The sequence below is a fragment of the Capsicum annuum genome, chromosome 3 (assembly GCF_002878395.1).
Source record: "Capsicum annuum cultivar UCD-10X-F1 chromosome 3, UCD10Xv1.1, whole genome shotgun sequence".
In the NCBI taxonomy this organism is placed as follows: domain Eukaryota; kingdom Viridiplantae; phylum Streptophyta; class Magnoliopsida; order Solanales; family Solanaceae; genus Capsicum; species Capsicum annuum.
The window spans coordinates 156,845,249-156,867,192 of record NC_061113.1 but is presented as its reverse complement, the minus strand read 5'-3'; the positions used below and the strand labels follow the sequence as shown (position 1 = coordinate 156,867,192).

At 34.5% G+C, this 21,944-nt stretch overlaps 1 protein-coding gene across 9 annotated transcripts in view; it reads right to left on the bottom strand.

Annotated features, from left to right (window-relative positions):
* LOC107863463 (glucose-6-phosphate isomerase, cytosolic 2B) overlaps nucleotides 1-16,407 on the bottom strand; it is a 39,559-nt gene extending 23,152 nt beyond the window's left edge. For 2 of the 9 annotated variants that reach the window (XM_047408383.1, XM_047408385.1), the window contains exons 1-18: nucleotides 16,050-16,149; nucleotides 15,766-15,816; nucleotides 15,584-15,660; nucleotides 14,908-14,989; nucleotides 14,786-14,833; nucleotides 13,784-13,939; nucleotides 13,610-13,706; nucleotides 13,461-13,503; nucleotides 13,164-13,231; nucleotides 12,984-13,068; nucleotides 9,364-9,412; nucleotides 5,293-5,365; nucleotides 5,092-5,152; nucleotides 4,467-4,533; nucleotides 2,442-2,498; nucleotides 2,306-2,359; nucleotides 2,096-2,224; nucleotides 1,297-1,360 (exon numbers count right to left, since the gene is read on the bottom strand). In XM_047408383.1, coding sequence (XP_047264339.1) covers nucleotides 1,297-1,360; nucleotides 2,096-2,224; nucleotides 2,306-2,359; nucleotides 2,442-2,498; nucleotides 4,467-4,533; nucleotides 5,092-5,152; nucleotides 5,293-5,365; nucleotides 9,364-9,412; nucleotides 12,984-13,068; nucleotides 13,164-13,231; nucleotides 13,461-13,503; nucleotides 13,610-13,706; nucleotides 13,784-13,939; nucleotides 14,786-14,833; nucleotides 14,908-14,989; nucleotides 15,584-15,660; nucleotides 15,766-15,816; nucleotides 16,050-16,073 — 1,285 coding nt within the window. In that variant the 5' untranslated portion in view covers nucleotides 16,074-16,149. Of the gene's footprint in view, nucleotides 1-1,296; nucleotides 1,361-2,095; nucleotides 2,225-2,305; nucleotides 2,360-2,441; nucleotides 2,499-4,466; nucleotides 4,534-5,091; nucleotides 5,153-5,292; nucleotides 5,366-9,363; nucleotides 9,413-12,983; nucleotides 13,069-13,163; nucleotides 13,232-13,460; nucleotides 13,504-13,609; nucleotides 13,707-13,783; nucleotides 13,940-14,785; nucleotides 14,834-14,907; nucleotides 14,990-15,583; nucleotides 15,661-15,765; nucleotides 15,817-15,919 lie in introns of those variants that run through there. The other 7 variants (XM_047408389.1, XM_016709395.2, XM_016709394.2 and 4 more) reach the window with 7 other exon arrangements.
* Between the last annotated feature and the right edge of the window lie 5,537 nt (nucleotides 16,408-21,944).

The following is a 21,944-nucleotide window of genomic DNA, read 5'->3' as shown; positions in this document are numbered from 1 at the left end:
AACAAGGCTGGGCGTGCAAGGGAATGTTAAGTATCCACGTCGGAAATGGATGGGTAATTAGTCTCTTTATATAGACTTGAGCAATCCTCCCCTCATGAACTAGCTTTTGAGGTTGAGTTCTCTTTTTCAGTAGGGTCATGCTGTCATTCCCACCCTACCCATATAATTTCTCTTTTTCAGTAGGATCCTGTCGTCATTCTAACCCTACCGATATAATTTTTATTTTCAGTAGGGTTGTGTCGTCATTCCAACTCTACCCATATAATTTTTATTTCTTAGTAGGATCGTGTCATCATTCCGACCTACCCATATAATTCTCTTTCTCAGTAGAGTCGTGTCATCATTTCGATCCTACCCATATAATTTTTTCTCAAATGGCAACCACTTTTCAACCATCAAATCTAATAATCCGGCGTGTGAGTATGTTCCAGTCAGTTCTTCGGTGACTATCTTGTTCAAGATCTACTCATTTCTTGATTTCGAGATGACCCATGTATTTTATACTAGTTTCCAACAATTTTCAAGCAACACATCGACTTTCCGGCGATGTTTACTATTTTTCGGATCACTTTTTCAGTTTGTTTCGTTTCAGTTGAGGTCTCCTAGACGTCCAAAGTAGTCCTTATCAATTTTCTTGCAGATATCTTCACCAAGTCCCTCACCGTTCCTCGTGTTAATTACATCCATAACAAAGCTTGGTACATATGTCTTCTATGCACCAACTTGAAGGGAGTGTTAGAATATAAGTAGGAATAGGAATAGCATATAGAATCCTACTTGGAAAGGGATTGTAATATAGTAGTCGTTTGGCCATAGAAATTTTTTTCTTTTTTCCAGAAAATTATTTCACTATAGTAAAAAAAAAAGTGAAAACACGCTCCTTTTGGCCATCAATTTTCCAACACCAACACCGGAAAATTATTTGGAAAAGTGAAAACAAGTTTTACTTGTTTTCACTTTTTTCACTCATACTTCTCTCACAAAATTTCAAAAACAACTTTAATTTATATTCATGGTCAAATACAATTCCAACTCCAACTTCATCTTCAACTCCAACTCCAACTCCAACTCCAACTCCAACTCCGAAAAAAAATAATTTTCATGGCCAAACGGGGCCATAGTGTCCTGAAAAAATATTGGAATGTAGTGTCTATAAATAGGGTTTCAATGTAATAATGTAGTTACAACAATTCAATAATATTTTTCTCCTATATTTTCTCACAATACTGATTAGTATGGGATTGTTGCACGTGTCAAAAAACTTGCAAGAATATAAGCAGTAAAAGGAAACTGTACCTTTCAGGTAAATAGGTTGCTGACTCTTAACAACACCAATAAAATCACAAGGAATAACACGACCCTGAAAACTCCAGGAAGATGGTATTCAATATTAAAGTGAGATTTTGTATAAAAATAAACATACCAAGAGTAGATACATGAGCACTTGTTTTACTGAAAACAATCACAACAAAATAATAATTCAAGAAAAAACCATGGTGTTCCAAGCAACATTTGCTCTGTACCTTTAATGATATCTTAAAGAGTATAAAGCCGAAATATATAAAGTTACGAGAGTGATAAAACAAGGTAATATCATCAAATAGAAAACAAATAACTAAATCCATTCAGATAACACCAATGGAACGAAGAGGACCAAAGCGCCACCTAATAACGACAAGACGACTCACAAATCTCCCAAAATTAATGCACGTAATACATTACATATCACTAGAGTTTTGTGGGACAGGAATGCAAATGGAATTTTCTAGTGATTATATCACTAATAATATGCTTTCGAAGATTCTTAATTCAAGAAAATGAGCAATACTCTTTTCTTACATAGGCTTTTCGCGTGAATTATTTTTAATGACATAATCCATAAGCCTAGAAAAACAAAAAAACAACAAAAACCTTCTAAAATTATGTTTTTATTAAGTTGAACAGTACTACGATAAAAATTAAGTCAACAGACTCTTTAACTGTCAATACAATCATGAACAAGAAAAAGTTGACACCTGTTACCTGCCCAAATCAAGTACAGAATGGCATAATTACAGGAAAAAACATGAAATGTTGGAGCTGGAAATTCTGCTACCTGGTGAATTAATTGGTAAAAGCTGTGTTGGCCATTCGTCCCTGGTTCACCAAAATCAATTTCACCGGTCTGGTAAGGAAGAGGGACACCATCAATAGACACCCCTTTCCCATTACTCTCCATACTGACCTGAATCCAATCAAATTTTGGTAAAGGACATAAGTCTGGCATCAGGAATAACATACAAGCAAACACATTAGAGTAACATGCCTGTTGAATATGAGGTGCCAACTTCTCCAATGCTTGAGAATAGGGTAATATTGCCTGCAATATCAAATGTTCAGTAGTATGGTATCGATGAGTCGACCAGACACCCCAGATGCAAGCAGAATGATAATATACTCACTCTTGCTGGATATCCAAGAAATGAAACATTCCACACACTCAGCAAGCCTAAAATCACCTGAAACAACAATGTGATATTAAAAATCAAGCATTGAGTTTAGTGATGTCATGTTAGCAATCCAAACATCTGACTAGACAAGAAGAATATAAAGTTGCCATTAGCAGACTGATGCTTGGGATTGAGGCATAGTAGTTGTTATATTGGCAGAATAATCCAATAACCAAAGGTGCAAGCAACTGCAAAAGAATCTTCAATTCATTATTCATTCCTTCCTTCTATGAAGAGGGGTGTGTGTGTGTCTGGGTGGGGGGAGTATAGTAAAATAAAGCTAAAGACAATATATTGCAGAGAAATAAGCAAGCAACAAAGCGTATAGCTAAAATGTGGAACAGAGCCCGGAGCTAGGAAAGCTATGATCCTTATGAAACAAAACGGTAACAGAGAAAGAGGTCTAACCACAGAGGGACAAACCTCAGATTCACTAGCTTTGTAAGAATAATCAGAATACAAACATGCAAGACGGGACCATGCTAGAAGACACTGAATCGTCCCAACAGTTGATCACGCAATTAGAGCTACAAACTGTTTGACTGCTCTGGGAAAATTGAATCCGACAACAAATCAAGGATACAGGCTTGGCTCAACATCTGGGAGGAGATGCAAACTTAACTAATGTAGGACCTCATTGGCTAGGAGTAGAATGAAGCTACCAGTCTAAGATTTGGAGGAACCAAAAGTAGACATGATATACATCAGTATTAGAGCGCGCACACATTTGCATCAAAAAATCTGCCAAAGAGTATTTATTGTTTGTGAAGTGTGTGTTTTCACTTAGCCCCTCAGCTTGGGCTTCTGAACTCTCTAAGGCGGAACGCTCCCCTACCGATGTATTTTTACATCACGGGGTATACCAAGTGAACATTACAAAATATTATACCATTAACATTTATAAGAGAACAACAACAACAACAACAACAAACCCAGTGTATTCCCACCTAGTGGGGTCTGGGGGGTAAGATGTACGCAGTCCATACCTCTACCTCTGATGAAGTAGAAAGGCTGTTTCCGATAGACCCCCGGCTCAAGACACGAGATACCACACAAACACATAGTAAAGCACAGAAGCAGATTACATAACATAAATACGGCATCCATAAGTAATATAAAACAGAGGAAAGCACACAGATTCGTAATAAAACATGGAACACGGAAGACGGAATCATAACAGGAATAAAACCCCCACCAAGTAATTCCCTACACTAGCGACCCAAACTGGCCCTAATCCTCTGCCGAAATTCGCGCCCTCCAGACCTTCCTATCTAGGGTCATGTCCTCGGTGAGCTGTAACTGTTCCATGTCCCGCCTAATCACCTCGCCCCAGTACTTCTTCGGCCTACCCCTACCCCGCCTAAAACCATCCAACGCTAGCCTCTCACACCTACGGACCGGGACATCCATGCCCCTCCTCTTCACGTGTCCGAACCATCTCAATCGTGCTTCCCGCATCTTGCACTCCACTGAAGTCACACCAACCTTCTCCCGGATAGTCTCATTCCGAACTCTATCCCCTCTAGTCAGTCCACACATCCAGCGCAACATCCGCATTTCTGCCACCTTCATTTTTTGGATGTGGGAGTTTTTAACTGGCCAACACTCCGCTCCATACAACAAGGCCGGACGGACTACCACCCTGTAGAATTTGCCTTTAAGCTTGGGCGGCACCTTCTTATCACACAGCACCCCCGACGCAAGTTTCCACTTCATCCATCCCGCCCCAATACGATGCGAGACATCCTCGTCAATCTCACCGTTACTCTGGATCACGGACCCAAGATACTTGAACTTATCCCTCTTACCTACCTCCTGTGCTTCCAGCTTCACTACTACCTCATTCTCCCGCCTCACGTCATTAAACTTGCATTCCACATACTCTGTCTTGCTTCTACTCACCCTGAACCCTTTAGACTCAGAACGATTAATTATAAGAGGCCACATAAACATAAGTTTCTATGAGCTGGGACATACAGGTATATTTTTCTGAAATGGTGCTGAGAAGAAATGCTGATCAACACTTGAAGCTCCCTTCAGAAATCTAAACAAGTAGAGAACATGTCAGAAAAAATGATTAAAGCAGTACAGACAGAATTAAAGGTAAAAGGTAGCAAAATGAAACACCTATCACATGCAACATAATGATTAAGGAAGCCGCTACCCTATGACAACCAATTCATCGGAAGAGCCAAACCCCAGGGGTTTCAGATATATAGTGTTCTAGTGATCTAGAAAGTCAATTCGTCAAACCAATAAAGTTGGCAAGCAACATCCTAATAATTAAGCTAAGAGACATGGAGAGACCAAAGTATGCAATAGAAGAAGTACAGCCTGCCATCAATAAGTGAGCAAAAGGTGGAAATTTATTTCCAGTCTAGCTTTTCACCATATACGCGAGGTAATCATTATGAAACAAAAAGACCAAATCTTATCTATACAACTAATAAGCAGATATGTTTTATACTTGACCTAGATCATGAGAAAAATATATAATTAAAAAACCTATGACGTTTAGACGTGTATGGTCAATGTCAAGGGTGTATGAGATATTAAAATAACATGAAGGCTCTATATGCAATGACAGCTGCAAATTACTTACTTCTCAACAATGGGAAATCCATATTGTAGAGAAAGAGGCAATACTCCAACTGCGCTGCAGACTGCAAAATAAGGATTAAAATAAATATATTTGATAAATTTCCTTTTTCTAAATAAGTCATCCTTTAAAATATATTTTGGAAAATGAAATTTGATAGAAAAATCTGTGCGCATCTGCCAAGATACTCTTAAAAGGACTTACCACTATATCGTCCTCCAACCCAGTCCCAGAAAGCGAATGAATTATTTGGATCAATACCAAATTGTTCTACAAGCTGTTACAAACTGATACATTTAGTAAAGAATATAGCAGGCTAATATATAATGTATCTTCAGTGATGAAATTTAACATCTAGTTAAACCAGAAATCTCCAATATCCTTTATTATGAACGACAAAGAAAGGTACTCCTCGGTCCCCATGTAACAGATGGAATTCAACAGAATAAAGTTGTCCAATCTTTCCGAAATCTCGAGCAGATAAGTCACTAAAAGAACGTTTATAACAAATGCAACAACAACAACAACATACGCAGTATATTCCCACCAAGTGTGTGTGTTTTGGGGGTAAGTGTACGCAGTCCATATCACTACCTCATATATGAGTTAGAGAGGTTGTTTCCGATAGACCCCCGGCTCAAAATAAAACAATTTAGATAAGGAATAGTAAAAGAACAAGATACAATAGAAATCAACATATCCAATAATATCATAAACAAGATACACCAAGTAATACAACACAAGAAACATCCTAAACTCATACTAACCTTCTACCCTAATCCGTCTCCTCCACAACTTCCCATCTAGGGTTATGTCATAGGTAAGCTGGAGCTGCTCCATGTCCTGTCTAATCACCTCCCTCCAATATTTCTTCGATCTACCTCTACCTCTCTTGAAACCATCCCTAGCCAACCTCTCACACCTCTGGGGCATCTGTGTCCCCCCCATCACATGACCAAACCATCTCAACCTCGCTTCCCTCATCTTGGCTTTCACCGAAGCCACTCTCACCTTATCTCGAATAACCTCATTTCTAATCCTATCTTTCCTAGTACACCCAGACATCCATTGAAGCATTCTCATCTCCGCCACCTTCATCTTCTGGATGTAGGTCTTTTTAACAGGCTAACACTCCGCCCCATACAATAAAGTCGGTCTAACCACCACTCTGTATAACTTGTATTTAAGTTTAGGCGGTACCTTTTTGTCACACTAGATTCTTGAGACGAGCCTCCATTCATCCACCCTACCCCAATCCGATGAGTGACATCTTCTTCAATCTCTCCATTCTCCTGAATTATAGACCCTAGATACTTAAAACTATCTCTCTTATTGACAGAATGAGTATCAAGCTTAACAAACACATCGGACTCAAGAGCCACCTCGCCAAACTTCCACTCTAAATATTCCGTCTTGAACCTACTCAACCTAAACCCTTTAGACTTAAGAGTTTGCCTCCAAACCTCCAATTTAGCATTATCTACACTACGTGTCTCATCAATCAAGACCACATCATCCGCAAAAAACAAACAGTAAGGCACCTCACCTTGAATTTGCCGCGTCAAAACATCTATCATCATCACCCAGGCAAAAAGAAACGGACTAAGCATCGATCCTTGGTGCAACCCCATCAAGACGGAAAAGTGCTCCAAGTCCCCTCCCCAGTCCTAACTCGAGTCTTGGCTCCATCGTACATAACCTTAATCGCCCTAGCATACACCATAGGAACACCTCTAACCTCCAAAGAACCTCCTTGGGAACTTTATCATAGGTTTTCTCTAAGTCGATAAACACCATGTGCAAATCCTTCTTCCTTTCCCTATACCGCTCCACCAGTCTCCTAACGAGATGGATGGCTTCGGTAGTTAAGCGCCCTGGCATAAAACCAAACTGAGTTTCAGAAATAGTAACAATCCTTCGCAACCTCAACTCTACCACCCTCTTCCAAGCCTTCATAGTGTGACTCAATAACTTGATAGCGCTATAATTGTTGCAACCCTGTTGTCGCCCTTATTTTTATACAACGGAATCATCGTACTCCACCTCCAAGCTTCAGGCATCTTTGTCGTCTTGAAAATTATGTTAAACAACCGAGTCAACCACTCCATCCCTGCCCCTCCTGTGCACTTCCAAAAATCCACCAGAATCTCATCTGGCCCCGTCGCTCTACCTCTACGCATTCCACGACTGGTTGTGTTGCATAAACAAACTAGATATAATAGTAACACTTCAATATGCATAGTCATACTAGCCAAAGCACCACCTAAATATAATTATACTGTCCTCCTGGATACAAAACACTAACATCACAGTAAGGAGCATATCGTTTAAATTTGTAGCAAGAACAACAGATAAGCAAATTACTCACTAGATAATGAAAAGTGGAAGACAGACTAAAAGAAGACGCACTAGACTTTCTACAAATTGCGACCAATCAGGGCAAAAAAAGACACTCTACAAAATGAATTGATTAGAGGGAACCCTTTTAGGCCTTTGTAATTCTAACAAGTCATTAGTGATGACATGACGATGAAACAGGATCCATTTCGAGATAAGAATTGACTAATTTAGCTACAGTCAAGCTGTTCTCCAGCACTTCATCATGATTGATGATTTATCTAGAGGAAAAAATTGGATGTACTCCCCCCCCCCCCAATTTATGGCACTCTTGGAAAGTTAATAATTGTTTAATAACATCCCACTTTACAAAACTTTCAGAACTCTCAAAAAATCAAAAGCATCAGAACATCAAAATTTTAAAGTTGATGGGATGTGATGTGATATATTTTCTCTATCAAACTAACTTTTCAAACATCACTTAGGGGGTGTTGGGTATAGTGTATAAGAAAAGTGCAAAATATGGAGTTTAGTAATGTTGGTATGCTTATATTAGTTATCCTGCAATTTCTTATGCAGCGTTTGATTTGGAGCATCATAAATAACATGTTTGCACAATTTATTATAAAAAATATTTGTTTACGAATATACCCTCCACAAATACGATAAGTAGAACAAGTTTTAAGAGGCAATTGTATCTTTAACCATGATAATTAGGGGTGGCAGCGGACCGGAGTAATTTCGGACCGATCTGGTTCCGGTCACGCTTCGGTACCGGTAACGCAACGGTACTGGTTGCAACTGGAATACCCGGTACCCAACGGTCCGGAATTCGATACCAGTGCGGACCATGGCATTCGATCCGGCGCCGTCCGGAATTGACGTTTGAAACTTTTTTAAAAAAAATTAATTCAATTAATTGGCATTCAGCTGTTAAAGAAAACTTATATGTTATAATTATAATATATGTTATTAAAGAACTTAAAAAAAAAACTTAAACTTATATACATATAATTTAAATTAAAAAAAATGTTTTAAAATTTTAACTTATTATATAAGTTAATAAAAAAAGGTTATATTAATATATATTTAAGTTAATTATATTAATAAAATATTATATAATATAAGATATATTATATAAGTTATATAAGTTAAGAAAATGTTATATAATATAAGTTAATTATATTAATGTTATATTAGTGAAAACTGTTTAAATAATTTAAATTAAAAAAAAGGGTGAAGTTCATATTTTCCGGGTGAACTCCGGTTGGCGGTCCGGTCCGACCCGATTCCACACCGGTAACCAACGGACCAGTGCGGAACAGCCATATTTTTCAGTAAACCGGTTCCGAAAAAAACACGCTGGTAAGACTGTACCGATATCGGTTCCGGTTAAACCGTTCCGGCGGTACCGGTACCGGTACCGGTTCCACTTCGTTGCCAAGCTTAATGCTAATGCATGCATTAAGACCCGTTACATTACTAATACCGTGAATTTTCATGTATTAGTTATACATACCTTAATACCAAATAAAGTGTAACAAATGCTTGCATTAGTTATATATATAGGTTAAAAAGTCTACCAAACAAGGAACTATTAGTACAAAAAGTTAATGCATGCATTATTTTGTCTAATGCACTCTACCAAACGATCCCTTAACTTTTTCCTTCAACTATTACTAATATGATATATATGTCAGGTTAACATCTAAAACACTATATCATGACAGTTTTTGCAAGCTGCAAGCCAGAAATCTTGTAATCTTTGTTTTATACAAAGATAGACTATCAAAATCAAGCTAAACTCAAAGATACTATACTAGAAAGGCAAAAACGAACAAAAACACGTTTGCTAGAAATAATTTGAATAATAAGTATGATTTCCTTGCAAGTGGTTCAAATGACACACAAAAAGATGAGAAAAGGAGATGATCGCACCTTAAGATTGGTACTAACTGCAACCATATGCTTTGCAACTGCCTGAGGGCTAAAAAGTAAGAGCCATCCCCAGAAAAGGGAGGTTCGAGTCAAGCAAAGGTTTGTGACAACAAAACCGACACTATACATCATAAATAAATAAGCACAGGTTAATATACTTCAATATCTGAACAAGAATACCAACAATACTAAGTGATCCTTTCAATATATACTGATTGATGTAAAGTTGAACTAACATGTTTCACTTTTTTAAGGTGGTGATAACAATAGCAGTAATAAATCACGTAGCAAGTGATGGTAGATTGGTTGGTTCACGTTTTTTTCCATGCTTCCCTTTCTACAGGCTTGGTTCCTGATTTCTACGAATTGAACTTGTCAATAAACTATCCGATGTAGTCTCCTGTCAGCCGAATTAGTTGTTTTTATAGTTCTGTGCATGAAAATTTGTCAGGTTTTAAGATATTTAAATAATCAAGGAAGAAAGCAGCTGAGAATGTATTATTTTGGAAACGCAGAAGCATAAGTATATCTTGTTTGTATTGGTTTCCGAATTCAAATAGCTAGTTACGAGACCATTAGATCACCGCAACACTGTCTCTAGGCCCATTTTCCTCCTCTTACTTAGGATTTATGCAAAGAATATTTTTAATTAAGGTAAGATATATTTTATATGCAAGTAATCATCAACATAAAAATGTTGGAACCCAAAAAGATATTTACAACATTCCTAATCTTCTTACAAGGATCCTAATATTTATAAGATTACACATGACTATATATTTCAGATTTGCACCAAAACCCAAAAGGAAGTACACAGTTGGCTTATGTAAAGAACAGATTGCGTGTTTGAAGCATCTAGAGTTCACCTCCTTCCAAATTGTCCACCAAATGCTTGCTGGAACAAATTTTCTTCCGTCTGTGTTGTCATTGTTTCCTTCATTCCCGCTTGCAAGAAGATCACCCATGTTGCCTAGCATTGCCCGCCTTACACCCTTCAGATTTATGAACATATCCATAATGGCTTGTGACTTTACAATGTAAAAACAGATGGTTAATTGTCTTTGCCTTCTTTTCACATGGATAACATCTTGAATATAGTTGAATTTTTCTCTTTCTAAAGTTCTCCTTAGTCAAAATAGCTCCTCTAGCTACCAACCAAGTGAAAACACCACCTTATATGGAATCTTGACTTCCCATATGTGTTTTCAAGGCCAAAAGTGTAATTGAAATCTCACCTGATTTCGATCTTTGTATGCAGCTCCAACTTAGAACATGCCACTGGCTTGTTTCCCATCTGATCCAGTCAGGTCCCTCTTGCAGCCCCTTGAATTGTTCCAAAAGCTTTATGGTATTTCTGCTCCTCTAAAGGTTAGGTTCCACCCCTGAGCAGACCATATATCACCAACGGCGGCCCTTTGTTGTAGGCTTAGGTCATACATGTTAGGGAATAGAGCTTTGATGATATCCCCACCCATCCCATTGTCCTCCAGAATAGTATTTTCCTTCCATCTTTAATGTTGATTCTCATCCTGCTTTTCAAATACATTCACAGGTTCCTGATTGATCTCTAAAGACTGATTCCAGATAGGGTTGTCGCATTTTTAGTAATTTAGAAATCTTTTTTCTCATGCTTAGCTTTAGTAATTGTGCCCCATAATGTGTGATCTTCTCTGGTGAGCCTCCATAACCATTTCAATAATAAACATTTTATCTACCTCATCAAGCTTCTGATTCCCAATTCCACCATCTTTCTTGTTCATTTTTCCATTTTACCTAGTGGAAAACTCTCCTTTGTTATGTTGCGACAAAGAATTCGTTCTTATAGCATCCAATCTCTCTTCCACCCTGACTAGTAAGGGGAATACGGACATCATGCATGTAAGAAGTGCATCCAGAACTAATTAGCCATTTGGCAATGAAAATTATTTACTTTTTTCCGGAAAATTATTTCACTTTAGAGAAAACAACTCAAATTTATATTCATGGCCAAACACAACTTCAACTCCAACTTCAACTCCGGAAAATTATGATTTCCATGGCCAAATGGGGCCTAAGTTGATGAAAGCCAACCTACCACCCAAAGAAAGATATTAAGATCTCCATCTTGATAGTCTTTTCTCACACCTCTCAATGACTCCCTCCCATATGTTTATAGATTAGCTTTTCACCCCAAGAGGCATACCTAATACATAGTTGGGGTCTTTCCCATCTGTCTCTTCATATATCCATCGACTCATGTACATTGCCTACTGCATTCACGGGATAGATCTGACTCTTTCTCCAGTTTAGGTGTAGACAAGAGGTTGCTTCAAATAGAATTAAAATGATTCTCAGATATCTCACTTGGCTCTAGTCAGCATCACAAAAATATCAGTGTATCATCGCCTATTTTTGAGTTTTTCAGTGAGGATCTTGGAAACCAACTTATAGAAAGCCCAATAATGCTGATAGGTCTGAAATCTGTCAATTCTTTTGCTCCATTCTTCTTAGGGATCAGAACCACATAAGTAGCATTGAAGCTCTTTTCAACCATCATTCTTCTCCTTTGCTTAATTTAAATATATTTTGGCGCACCCAGAGAGTTGTGTCCATGTCTTGGTCATTCTCCTCCCCAATGTCCAGTGAGTTTAGAGGTTCTATTTCCTCCACACGATCAGCCAATTCCTATCATCGTATGCACGTCCCTCTCTACCCCTGTTTCCGACAATTTCTCCTCATCCCCCTCGAGGATCAACATGGCATCTTCGTAATTATCTCCATGGTCGTCACTTTCTTCACTGTCTTCTGTCTCCTTCGAATCCTCCTGAAATTGTAGTTCTTCTGCTAGTCGCAATACCAATTTGTCCATTTTAATAGGGTTGCAGTCATCATTCAGAATTATCAGGCTTTACCAAATTAAGACATGTCCGGCAATGGAAAAGTCAACAAAGAATGGACTAAAGATATATACGTCGCTAAAAGGTTAAATTAATTTGTGCACCATAACTAATGAACCTGAGTTTCTCTTTATGAAGCCTAATATCACCTTGGCAAATGTTATGGTAAAACTTTGTTTGAAATGATATGGTAGAAAGCGACTTGCTAAAAGTGATTTCTCTTAATATCTTTCCACCAAAATTCTCTTAAACCAGGAGGGTGTTGTTGGTTTGTTAGAACCAGGACAGTCAAGCAGGTTAATCTAACTTCATGCACAATTGATTTAATGTAACCACCTCAGGCTAACTAGTCGGTTTCAGACAGAGATATAGATTAAGGTCCCAACATTTGTACTATCAGTACTACCCATTAATGAGGGAGTAAGGGAAGGATAGGCAGAAAGCGCGCTGATCAAATACTATCCCTTCTTAGCCCAGCTAACCAAGTTCATTCTAGCTCCCTATGAGCTCATAGGTCATTCTAGCTCCCTATGAGCTCATAGGCGCTAAGAGGAAGAAACGCTTATTCCATCATTTCCAGGGGAAACCGAACTCAAGTGAACTTAAGCTGAGACAGTTTCACACCTTTGCTACTGGGCATTTCTTCCAGTCACTCCTAAATCTACTCAGAAAAAATCAATTGTCCCAAAGTATAACAGTAAATAAAACATGTCGAAAGATGGACGCAAACATTGTCACACTTACCCTAGTGCAGAGGAGATCCATTCCCTCAGTGTACGGGCATTTAGCATTGTCTCGGCAGTAGTAAAAGTCTTCGAGACCACCACAACTTCAAGCAAGACAAGAAGATATTATCAAGGATAAGTCTGATATGTTCACATTTCTCTATTTGTAGGAAAAAAACATCAATAAATATTAATTCACCTAGAGTTGTTTCAGGGTTCAAGCCTGTTATATTTCTGGCTACATCAATTGGATCAACATTTGCGAGACTGCAAACACAAAGAAATGTAATGTCATTGTTCTCCCAATTCCTTTCCTTTACCCAGAAAGAGAGCATCTTCTTTGCTCTAAACTAGAAATATTAGACCATTTAAAGCAGGACATAACATGTATGGCAATAGATGCAGGGCGGTTAAAAGGTTGCTATCAGCCAAATGAGTTTAGAAAAAACTACTTGCTCAAACCAAGAATTGGTTAAAATAATTCCTTCACACTTACAATCGCAACTGACGCCCTCTTGCACACTCACTAGCCTCCGGTTCTGTAATCAGGTTTGAAATTTTAACATTTGGCTAATTTAAAGCTAGACAGAAAAGAAACAAAACAAATGAATAGCATTTGTTTGGATGAGAGGGTAGTATATATACCTGTCTGAAGTGCTGTGTGTACGAACAAAGGGCCTAAGAAACTGCCACCTATACCAATAGCTACAACATCTATCAATGTTTTTCCTGTGGCTCCAACCTATCAAGAATTGCCTCTTGATTAGAAAAACTCAGCTGTATTGCTTAAATGAGTATCTCTTTGATGATAAATATTACCCAGGTACCACTGCGAACCCTCTCAGAGAAGTTTCGGATCTTATCACGTACATGCCAAACCTCAGGTACAACATTCTTCCCGTCGCTATTCATGACTGCATCCCTTGGAGCACGCAGTGCAACATGAAGAACGGATCTGTTCTCTGTGCTGTTTATCTGCAAGAAAGATTAAATAATTATGATTTCAAACCACTCACTAGTTGACCAGATAAACATAATAACTAAAAAAACATCTAAATACTGTAAGTAGTAACTTCTTCATAGGTATGTGAGCATTCAAGATGCTAATATAAAATTAACTAATGAACCCTTAGTCAATGTACCGTAGTCATTAGAGCACACTGATATTGATGGTCAATATTTGAATTACAAAATTCCTATTGTTTGAAGGAGAGAGACTGTTTGTTAAACAGGACATGTATATGTAGACGACACATAAATTTTTTTAAAGCTACTTAGTAACATTGAAGAAATGCAAATTTACAATACTAATACAAAGTGCTTAATCAGTTTTCTGATAAAAAATTTTGGCTTCTCGTAGGACCAAACGTACCGACAAAACTCCCTTTGTGAGTCATAAGATATCCTAGTTCCTCAATCATATTTAAGATGATAATTATTCATTTGGCCTACAAGACAAATTATTGTACTTCTTCAATTACAGTTAAGATGTTGATGATTTCATTTGTAAAAAAAGAGAAATAAACATACTACATTCACAAATTTGAGTTTAATCCAGTCGATGAGACTAACTTAAAAGTTGGTAATAAGATGCACAATTAAATTAAATGAGAAACAGTGAACAGAAAACAGCATTTATTAAAGAACGAAGTTCTCTCATCCTATGATTCAGCATAATTTTATTTTATAGAGGTAATTATTTACTAAATGCAAAAATGTATAACAGCCAAAATTATACTTCAACATAAGTGACATTTGCACTGGTCAACTTAACGTATGCTCGGCAAAGACACGATGATTAAAATCGAAATGGTTGCTTACATGCTCTCCATTGAACATCCGAATAATCTTCTCCTTGACATGTGCTGCCTGCATCATCAAACAGGAAGAATGTGAGGTTATACCTTTCTAAACACCTGAAAGATTTGTATAAGGAAACAAACCTCAGCTAAATTGAAGAGCTTATTCAAAGTGTCAAGGGTGGCTCGTTGTCTCGAGTAATCCAGCAGGATCCCATCAAACTCCCTATACATTAATTAGAAATCAAAATGTTGCAGAAGATCTTGAATTAACTAGCACACAATTAAAGCAAACAGAGAAGAAAAAATAACGCAAGGAGGTTTGACCAAGCCTAGTCCTAGGGCAAGAAGCAAAGAGAGCTTTCGACTATGAATTTGAAAAATTTATACTACAAGAAATCCTCAATTACAACCACTATATATAGATCCCAAGTAGTTCTTAATCCTACAAGGAATGGTTTTCCCAGATCCTACAAGGAAAGCGAGTCCCAAAACCTGCTAGGAAATCTGACATAATTAGGATTCACAGATTGAAGACACAAGCAATATAAAGTTATGAATCAAGCACTTCATAATCCAAAATATAGTATGCCTTCTTATTCACCTATGATCAAAATAGAAACTTGTCTTTGGCAAATAAAATTTAATCTTTTAGAAAAATGAGATATCTGAGGGTAAAGCAAAAGGGCTCATAATTCCATTTTGGGAGTTTTAAATTTGTATGATCATAATAGAATTCCTTTAGTTTCAATTACATTATCCACTGCTGCATCCTACAACTAGTACAGTACAGCAAAGCAAAGGAGGCTAAGTATCATACGCCATCATTGATTGGCACCGATTAGTGTCATTCATCAAATCACGCAAATGAGTATTGTTAATATCATCAACATGAGCCTGCGATAGTACAAAAATTTCCCATTGATTACATAGAAGTAATTCATATGGGCTAATTGTGAAATTGCTAAGTAATTCATATGGGCTAATTTTGAAATTGCTTACTCGCAACTCCTTCCAAGACTCAGTATCACAAATTAAATTAGACGAAGCCATCTGCAACAGTAATAAACAGCACAGTGGTTAAAAATTCAATTTCAACACGATCCAAAGTAACAAAATAATGAAATTAAAATTCAACTATATCAATTTCAAAGACTTAATCTGTCTTCCAAATCATTTTTTCCGCCCTCCTATTTTCCGGTTCTTTTAGGTAAACAAATCAGCAAGACACTTTATCAAAAATACAATCACATTAAGCACAATTTAGGTGCAGAATTCCATCTCACAATCCATGGTCCGAAATAAAACATGAAGACAAATTTTATCGCCGAACCAGAACAATTGAAAGAATAAAAAATAAAGATTGAATTTTTACTTAGTTACAAAGGCATAGAGAATCAGAAGAGAAGTGGAAATGAAAGAAAATTATAATCGCTTACGATCCACAGATTGTTGAAGATATGTAGTTACTAGATGCAGCACGTGTTTTCTTGGAGGGTACTGAAGGTGAGTGACTAGAAGGGAAAAATCCCAAAGAAAATAGAGTAAAAAGCAAATTACGTTACTTAATATGTACTATCATACATACAATGGAGCGGCGGATATGACCCTGCTGGTGGGTCATCAACTAGTTTACTAGCAATACATAGAGTATACTATATAATTGAGATGTGATTTTGAAAAATTAATGGTCAAATTTTAATTATATAAATAAAAACTAATTCTATATGTGATGTGGATTTATGTGAGATATTATATTAATTGAGATGTAATTTTTAAAAATTTATGGGCAAACTTGATGCCTAAAACATAAGTAAACAAGATAAAACGTTTTTTTGAAATTACAAATATATCTTTGATCGTCCCACTCTTCACTCTTCTATATAATAATAATATAATAATTCTATTATATAATAAGTCAAGCAGTTGAAGCAAGCTACTCATAGTCGACATGTCTGTTCAGCTACTTCAATCGTAATTTTATTATATTATTCCTAAGTAATTATTATAAGTTATTTACGTATTTTTAAAAAATATAATGTGTCACAATAAGCAGCTGAAGCAGGCTACTCATGATCGACATGTCTGCTTCAGCTGCTTCAATCGTAATTTTACTATATTATCCCTAAATAATTATTATAAGTCATTATGTATTAAAAAATTAAAAATAGTTAATAAAAAAATAAAATAAACATTTATGACATGACTGCTTCAGCTGTTTCAACCGTAGTTTTACTATATCACTCATAATTAATTATTATAAGTCATTTATGTATTAAAAAATAAATAATATTTAATAAAAAATAAAATAGACATAAAATGATAAATTATTTTTTGATGTTTTAAATTAACTTGACGTCTTATATGGGATACTTAAAAAATTCTACTATACAACAAGTCACAATAAGCAGCTGAAGCAGGCTGCTCATGGTCTACATGCCTGTCTGTTACTTCAATCGTGAATTTACTATATTATCCCTAAGTAATTATTATAAGTGATTTACGTATTTAAAAAAAAATATACTCCCTCCGTTTCAAAAAGAATGACCTATTTTGACTTGGCACAAAGTTTAAGAAAATAAAGAAGACTTTTGAATCTGTGGCCTTAAATTAAAGTTGTGTTAAATGTACCAAAATGCTCTTTAATCTTGTTGTCCAAAATATAGCATGTGGAAAGTTGAAATTAAAGTATTGCCAAAAAAGGAAATGGATCATTCCTTTTTAAATGAACTAAAAAGGAAAGTAGGTCATTAATTTTGAAATGAAGGGAGTGATAAGTCATAATAAGCAGCTTAAGCAGGCTGCTCATAGTCGACAAGCCTGTTTCAGCTGCTTCAATCGTGATTTTACTATATTATCCCTAAGTAATTATTATAAGTCATTTACGTATTAAAAAATTAAAAATATTTAATAAAAAATTAAAATAAACATTTATGACATTACTGCTTCAACTGCTTCAAACGTGATTTTACTATATCAACAACAACAATAACAAACCCAGTATATTCCCACATAGTGGGGTGTGGGGAAGGTAGAGTGTATGCAATCCATACCACTACCTTAAAAGAGGTAGAGAGGTTGTTTTCGATAGACCCCCGGCTCAAGATAAGAGATAGTACATAGAAGCTGCAAGAGATAGAACAGGATAAAATAACACAGGTACAATATCCATAAAAAAAATTTACAATGCCAAACCAAGGACACCAAAATCCACCTAATTACTGACTACGACTCATCCACACTCTTAGCCCTCTATCCTAATGCTTTTTCTCCATACCTTTCTATCCAAGATCACGTCTTCAGTCAACTGCAACAGCTCCATGTCACGTCTAATCATTTCTCTCTAGTATTTCTTCGGTCTACTCCTACCCTGCTTGAAATCATCCAGGATATAATGATTTTACTATATCACTCATAATTAATCATTATGAGTCATTTAAGTATTAAAAAATTAATAATATTTAATAAATAATAAAAAATAGACATAAGATGATAAATTAATTTTTGATGTTTTAAATTAACTTGACGTCTTATATGAGACCACTTAAAAAATAATTCATAAGTATTTGTTATAATAATTTAACCATGTCACTTCTAATTAGTAGAATAGAAAAAAAAATTATAAATCACAATAATTAAAAACTTAAATAATTTTAAAAATATAATTGACGATCAATGTCATAAAAGTTTGAACAACTTAAAATATTGTTATACACATTTAATCAATCTAAATGATAGAATTATACATAACGTAGAATTTTAAAGGATCAATATTGGGTCATGCGTAGCACGATGTAAGCCGACTAGTACTATATAATAAGTCACAATAAGCAACTGAAGCAGGCTGCTCATGGTCGACATGCCTGTTTCAGCTGCTTCGATCATGATTTTACTATATTACCCCTAAGTAATTATTAAGTCATTTACGTATTACAAAATTAAAAATATTTAATAAAAAATTAAAACAAATATTTATGACATGACTGTTTCAGCTGCTTCAACTGTGATTTTACTATATCACTCATAATTAATTATTATAAGTCATTTAAACATTAAAAAATAATAATATTTAATAAAAATGATAAAATAGACATAAAATGATAATTATTTTTTGATATTTTAAATTAACTTGACGTCTTATATAGGACCACTTAAAAAGTAATTCATAAGTATTTGTTATAATAATTTTACTATGCCACTTCTAATTAGTAGAATAGAAAAAAAATATTATAAATCACAATAATTAAAACCTTAAATAATTTTTAAAATATAATTGACTATCAATGCCATAAAAATTTGAACAATTTAAGATATTGTTATACAAATTTCATCAATCTAAATGATAGAATTATACATAACGTAGAATTTTAAAGGATTAATACTGGGTCGTGCGTAGCACGGCGTAAGACGACCAGTACTATATAATAAGTCACAATAAGCAGCTGAAGCAGGCTGTTCATGGTTGACATGCCTGCTTCAGCTACTTCAATCGTAATTTTACTATATTATCCCTAAGTAATTATTATAAGTCATGTACGTATTACAAAATTAAAAATATTTAATAAAATTAAAATATATATTTATGACATGACTTCTTCAGCTGTTTGACCTGTGATTTTACTATATCACTCATAATTAATCATTATAAGTTATTTAAGTATTAACAAATTAATAATATTTAATAAAAAATATAAAATAGACATAAGATGATAAATTAAGTTTTAATGTTTTAAATTAACTTGACGTCTTATATGGGATCACTTAAAAAATAATTCACAAGTATTTGTTATAATAATTTTACTATGTCACTTCTAATTAGTAGAATAGAAAAAAATATTATATATCACAATAATTAAGAACTTAAATAATTTTAAAAATATAATTGACTATCAATGCCATAAAAGTTTGAACAACTTAAAATATCGTTATACAAATTTTATCAATCTAAAAAATAGAATTATACATAACGTAGAATTTTAAAGGATCAACATTGGGTCGTGCGTAGCACGGCGTAAGCCGACTAGTCTAAAATAGTCCCTTAACTGTACACTTATCAATTTTAATTCTTTAACTATTTAAAAATTTATCAAGTTTGGTCTTTGACTATTTTCTATATAAACATATGTATTCATGAAATTAAATCATAATTCATTTTCTCAATTGTTTCTCTCTCCTTGGCACTTTTTCCTCAAATTCGTCTTGTAAAAAAATCTCTAACATCAATCATTCAAAATAAAATTTCTCAGAAAAGAAGACACAAGCTCTAATAAAATAAAGTATATTGTTGTTGCTAATGACTTGAATATGCTATGTTCCAAAGAAGACGACAATAACGATAAAGTTTGATGTAACAACAAACTTTTATTACCATTAAAGACAACTTGAACAAAGCGAAATTCAAGATGGAGATTTTGGACATAGTTCGAGTAGTTTAAGAGAAAGTTAATTGCAAAAATCGTAAAATCATAAAAAAAAGTAGCAGGAAGAGAAAGTCTCACCGAGGAAGTATTCTGTTAGTATTACTCCTACATTGTTTATATTAAAAATAGACAAATACTAAATTTGATAAAAATAGTCAAAGATCAAACTTAATAGGTTTTTTTATTAGAGCTTGTGTCTTCTTCCTTGAGAATTTTTATTTTGAATTATTGAGATTATGGAGTTTTTCATAAGAGGAATTCGAGAAAAAAGTGGCAAGCAGAGAGAAACAATTGAGAAAATGGATAACGATTTAATTTCACGAAAGCAGAAATTCCATTATAAAAATAAAAACATAGTCAAAGACCAAACTTGATAAGTTTTTAAATATTTAAAGGACCAAAACTAATAAATTTATAGTTAAGGGGCTATTTTAGACCTACTCTTATAATTATGGGACTTTTTATATCATTTTTTCGAGTTTTGTAAGTGAAGAAGAAGAGGGTCTTGAAGTGGGCCGGGTAGATCTCTTTAGGAATTAAGTTTTTGGGGTCTGATGAAATGAATATATGGATCTTAATAAAGTGAAAATTATCTATTATGTATTTATTAGATTGTTTATTGTAAGTTGTGGCAATATTTTTAGATAATTATTTTATTAAAGTTTTAAGTGCAAGTTGTAGCAACTTTTTAAAATATTAATTTAATTATGTTATTAAAAAAATAGTAAATTATTTTTTAAGAATAATTAACTCTTTTTTTTTAGGATTTAGTATTCAATTTCTCATAAATAATTATGTTGGTAATTATGGAAGAGTAAAATTTGATCAATATTGTATCTTCATTTATTACCCTTCTTACCTTTTAAAAAAAATTTCAGATTTTTTGTCAAACAACTTTATTAGAACAATATTTTTTTTGTCAATATCACACGTTTCTTCTTAATTATACTTCTTCTTTTTATTCATCTTCATAAACAAATATCTTACTTTGGGGTATTCTCTATATATTAACTTTGATATATCTATGAAACGATTCGATCTTTGGGGATTCAATTTTATTTCATTTATTAAGTTTTTTTGCTTGAATTTTAGTATATGTTCTTATTATGCGATGATTTCACCGTTGTATGAATCATGTAGTCTAAATTCATGTTCGATTCTACTCCTTCTCGAAAGAGCCCTAGATTATTAGGAGATAGTAGTCCATTGTTCTTTCCTGACCTTCTTTTGATTTTAGGTGTTTTAACCCATCTCCTCTTAGTAAAAGCAAAAAAATGTTAGTTGGAAATGTGTCTAAGTTTAACAATCAAAAGAAGTGTTTGGCGGATAAAATTGAATTCTCTCATTATATTTTCAAATATTGAAAGATGTTTTTTGTTGTTTTTAGGAAAATTAAATAACAATTTTATCTTTAAATTCTAAATAATGTAAATTTTCTATTTCTGACGATGTAGACTGAATATGTTATTTTGATTTATATTATAATTACATGTATGTATACTGCAAAATAGAAGTAGATAGCCGGTACAAACTATTAGAATTTAATAATTATTGATTACAGATATCTTAGGTCAATTTTAGTTCTAAAAATATGCTTGATATAAATAAGCAGACAAGGTTGCACCAAGGATTGACTCTTATTCCATTTTTATTTATCTTAGTGATGGATGTTTTGACGTGGTGTATTCAAAGAAAGGTGCCTTAGTGTATGTTATTTGCCGATAATATTGTACTAATTAATGAGACTTAGAAAGAAGTTAA